The sequence below is a fragment of the Brassica oleracea genome, chromosome C4 (assembly GCF_000695525.1).
Source record: "Brassica oleracea var. oleracea cultivar TO1000 chromosome C4, BOL, whole genome shotgun sequence".
Lineage (NCBI taxonomy): Eukaryota > Viridiplantae > Streptophyta > Magnoliopsida > Brassicales > Brassicaceae > Brassica > Brassica oleracea.
Window position 1 is genome coordinate 45,544,489 of NC_027751.1, and position 4,601 is coordinate 45,549,089.

At 35.8% G+C, this 4,601-nt stretch overlaps 1 protein-coding gene across 1 annotated transcript; it reads left to right on the top strand.

Annotated features, from left to right (window-relative positions):
* The first annotated feature begins 1,322 nt into the window (after positions 1–1,322).
* On the top strand, positions 1,323–3,118 carry LOC106337104 (protein transport protein SEC13 homolog B-like). Its single transcript, XM_013776139.1, has 2 exons — positions 1,323–1,432; positions 2,045–3,118. The coding sequence occupies exon 2, from the start codon at positions 2,055–2,057 to the stop codon at positions 2,838–2,840; it is 786 nt and encodes a 261-aa protein (XP_013631593.1). The 5' UTR covers positions 1,323–1,432; positions 2,045–2,054; the 3' UTR covers positions 2,841–3,118.
* Positions 3,119–4,601: the final 1,483 nt, after the last annotated feature.

Sequence of the window (4,601 nt, forward strand, 5' to 3'; positions counted from 1 at the left end):
CAAGATAATCCAAAGTGGAGATAAAAAAAGAGAAGAAATTGGTATCTCTAAATTTAAAACTAGTTTACTTCCAAATTTGGTACTTTCGGTTCCATCTTATTTATCATGCTCTGGATTTTTTTTTATCATGATCACTGCAATACGATTCTTCTCTCAAGACGAAAAATTCAAAGAAGCAAAATTCAGATTCAATACTGAAAAATCTAAGGATTTGTAGTTCAAATAATACAATAAATCACAATACCTACAGTTAATCTCCAGCTCATAATGCAATAATGACTTAAATTGTTGGAGACCCAAAAAAGTTATTAAGAGCTGACAAAATATCTGATTTAGAATAATTGCAATCAAAAATATCCTGAAAACAAACCTTGAATATTGAGAAAGTATTATATTGGTAATAGAATAAACCAAGTCCACACATTTTTAGTATCAACAAATGATATTCATAAGACCCTCAAACCACTTTCTTCAAAGCCCAAAATATATATATCTCATTTAATAAACAAATATGTGTTCAGATTTCCAATAACATCCAGCCAAAACAACAACGCTAACCTCACACAAACTATATAGTATCAAAATTAAATAATCTAAACATCACCCTTCTTGCAAATCTTGACATAAAATGAAATTAGTACAATTATTTACAAAATATATAAGAAAATATCACTAAAAACATCAAACAAAAGAAATAAATAAAGAAAGAGTAATAATAAAGAAATTTATTACTCTTTAGTCAACTATTCAATGTAATTAACAACAATTGTTAATAATAACAATTAGTAACATTGTCCAAAACAACTATATTAAATACCTTCGCAAAAAAGAAACAAATAAAATGGTTTTTGAAAACTCATTCTCTTTTGAACATTTCATTTGATTTAATTTATAATGTTCATGGTATAAATGTAGAAGAGTGTTATGAATATTATACCATTATAAAATTTTCTAACTCTAAATTAAATCAGCGACAATACTGAAAATGCTTCCATGACATTTTTAGTTATATAATTGCAATTTGGTGTAGACAACACTAATCTCTTAACAAAATCACACCAACTGAACATAAAAATAATTTACACAAAATTATATCTTTCATAAAAACGATACATCAAATTCTGCGCGTAACGCGTACTCGCCCTAGTGTGCTATAAGGCGTTGTCAGTCACTCTTTGAAGTTTTCACCTTCTATTATCTCTCTATCAATTCGGACGTTAAAAACAAAAAACTCTCCATCCGGTTTAACTAGTTAACCGAATCGGGTTAGTGTCTGGACAACGGTTTGGATTACTTGGTTACAGTTACAGGTTTGATCTTTTTTCTTTAATCACCTTAGAAAAAAAAACTCTAGAAACCGATTATCTTCTCCGTCGATCATCCCCTTCGGCTCGCATTCTCGCGTCTCACAGTCCATCGACCGTGCCTTCAGGTACGCTATCTCTTCCCTAAGTTGTTTCCACGGGGGTAAATCTAAGCTAGGATAGTGATTGATTTCTCGGCGTGATCGATCTTCGTTTGATCTCACCTCCTGATCCGTCTGTCTAGTTCTCAAATGTTGGATCCATATGTCTGTCTTGGATTCGATTATTAGCTTCGATTTTATGTTTGAATCGATTAGATTAGAGAGTTTCGATCTTAGGATTTACTTATCGGATTCATTTGCTCTCTGAGAATTGACCTGTTACATTTGTTGAAACTTCGTTCGATTCACAATCATATTACATCTTTCTTGATTTTAAATCGAATGTGCTGCTTACATGTGTGACGTGAGAGATATGATTCTCCGCTCATCAATAATATGAACATCAACGTGAAAGATGTTATTATACTTCATTCTCTGAGATTCAATTCCACTGGAAGGTTCCTTGCCAACTCGTATTGCGTTTGTTTGTTTGTTTGTTAATTATATGTATTATTTATTAGCCTCCAAGATGAGCTTTTTACATTTTTTCAATTTATTTCAAGTCAGATACTTTGTAAAGCTTCTATAGTTTCTTGTGGTTTCTGCTTCTCTCAATTGTTTACTTTTTTTAAGAAGCAGGGAAAGTAACATGCCGGGTCAGAAGATTGAAACGGGTCATGAGGACATGGTCCACGATGTCCAAATGGATTACTACGGAAAGAAAGTTGCAACTGCCTCTTCTGACTGCACCATCAAGATAACTGGCGTCAACGCTGGAGGATCTCAGCACCTAGCTACATTAACCGGCCACCGCGGTCCCGTCTGGCAAGTCGCGTGGGCCCACCCGAAGTTTGGATCAATCCTAGCCTCATGCTCCTATGATGGCCAAGTCATCCTCTGGAAAAAAGGCAGCCAAAACCAATGGACTCAAGCTCACGTCTTCACTGACCACAAATCTTCAGTCAACTCCATCGCTTGGGCTCCTTATGAGCTCGGACTCTCCTTCGCTTGTGGGTCGTCCGATGGGAACATTTCGGTTTTCACTGGCCGTGCTGATGGTGGCTGGGACACGGCGAAGATCGACCAAGCTCACCCGGTTGGTGTGACTTCTGTCTCGTGGGCTCCTTCCACTGCGCCTGGCGCTCTCGTCAGCTCTGGTTTGCTTGATCCGGTTTACAAGCTGGCTTCCGGTGGGTGTGATAATACGGTGAAAGTGTGGAAGCTCTCTGACGGGTTGTGGAAGATGGATTGCTTCCCGGCTCTGCAGAAGCACAGTGATTGGGTCAGGGATGTGGCTTGGGCGCCGAACTTGGGTCTCCCTAAGTCGACCATTGCTAGTGGCTCGCAAGATGGGAAAGTGATTATATGGACGGTGGGGAAAGAAGGTGAGCAGTGGGAAGGCAAGGTTCTCAAGGACTTTTTGGCTCCGGTGTGACGTGTTTCGTGGTCGTTGACCGGTAACATGCTGGCTGTGTCCGACGGGAATAATAATGTGACGGTGTGGAAAGAGGCTGTTGATGGAGAGTGGGAACAAGTCACCGTTCTTGAGCCGTAGGTATTTTTGATGGTCTTTTGAGGGAATGTGGATGGGATTTTCTTAATTTTGGTTCGATACATTTGGACATTTTATTCTTTCCTAGACTTTTTGGTTTTTTTTTTTAACCTTCAATAAACCAGACCTTCAAGAATATATAATTTCCCTTTTATTTTAAACTTGACTACTTAGATCTTTATGCATATGATGTTGTTGGCCATGTTCTTTTAATAGTTGCAGATTGTTTTTTGCTTCCGTTGTGTTTTCTCTTTTTACACTAGAGATCGTCGGAATTTTTGCATTTTAATATTTTTTTGCCTCTTGCTTACTAATATAGCATTCCGTTTTTCAATGCATTTTATTTTCACCCTCTCCTCTTGTCTTGTTTATATTTGTTTTTACGTTCTGTCGTTTGATTTGTCTTAGTTTTGGCTTGTGTAATAACTTAACCCTGCTCATTCTTTTTTCATTCTTTATTGATTGATATTTTTATCTCGTTTAGCTCTATGTTGCCACTAATTTGCTCGAATCATTTTTCATCATCTGCTTCGTATTCTTTTCATATTCATTAACTATTGTCTTCAATCTTTTTAAATCCTAAAAATCCTACGTGTTCTTTTTTTATTAAATCACATATTAAATATTGTTAAAACTATTTATTTATTCTAATAAATCCTTACGTTTATAACTAAGATGATATGGATAAAAGACTGATTATAATTTAGTTGAAATTAAAGTCTAAAATAGAAGTTATTAAACTTGCAATCCTTCTTTTTGTCATCCAAGATAGCTTTAGTCAAATCAATTATATTGATTTAGAAAACCCATAAGCTATTTCAATCCCAAACAACCAAAAAACAGTCGCATTTGTTATTGACGCTGCGACGGGTTTTCTTTACTATAAACATAATTGCTTGTCACATCTGTTAATAAACCCAAATGTATTTACAAAAGCTACCCATATAAGAGATTCATATTCATTTCTCTTTCTCTAGTCATCTCCTATGTTAGTAGCTATCATAATACAATCATCAAACAAAGGACATATCTCTTGGTTCCATATAGAATATGCAAAAGGACTGTTTTCTGCAGACTCCATGATCACTGAGTATTATAAATATCAAACTCTGTCTATGGTCTATTTATATGTTGAGGAAATGCCTCGAAATGTAGCTTCCAAATAATGATTTCTAGGTCAACACATTGCATGTTAACCTCCACAATGGGATCGACGGATCTGCAGATACCGCTACATGTCGAGTCGAACACAGCTACACATATGTTCCCTGCTTGTGCCTTTCATTCACAATCTGCAATTCTCCTAAGAACCAAAATCAATGTTAAATGAGGTAAAAGTTTTAGAGTCACAACAGACTTTGTATAGCCAAGCCCAATAAACCAAGCACCCAACGTAACATTCCCACTTGCCTATTTGTGCAGAAAATGACTTGATCATTATATAGTAGCACCGAGAAGTTAGATGGAGAATGAGGTATGAATGCAAAGTAGACAAAACAATTAAAATCTCTGATTATGGGAAATATAAGAAACCAATTATTTTGAAATGGCGTATAACTGTCCAATAACGTGACAGAGGCACTTGTTCCTGTTCTCACCAAACTTCCAATTCTAAATGTATATATAAATCTATTAGAGTTATTG

Bases quoted from the DNA above. Each gene is read 5' to 3' on its own strand.
- LOC106337104 (XM_013776139.1), top strand. From the start codon at position 2,055: ATGCCGGGTCAGAAGATTGAAACGGGTCATGAGGACATGGTCCACGAT.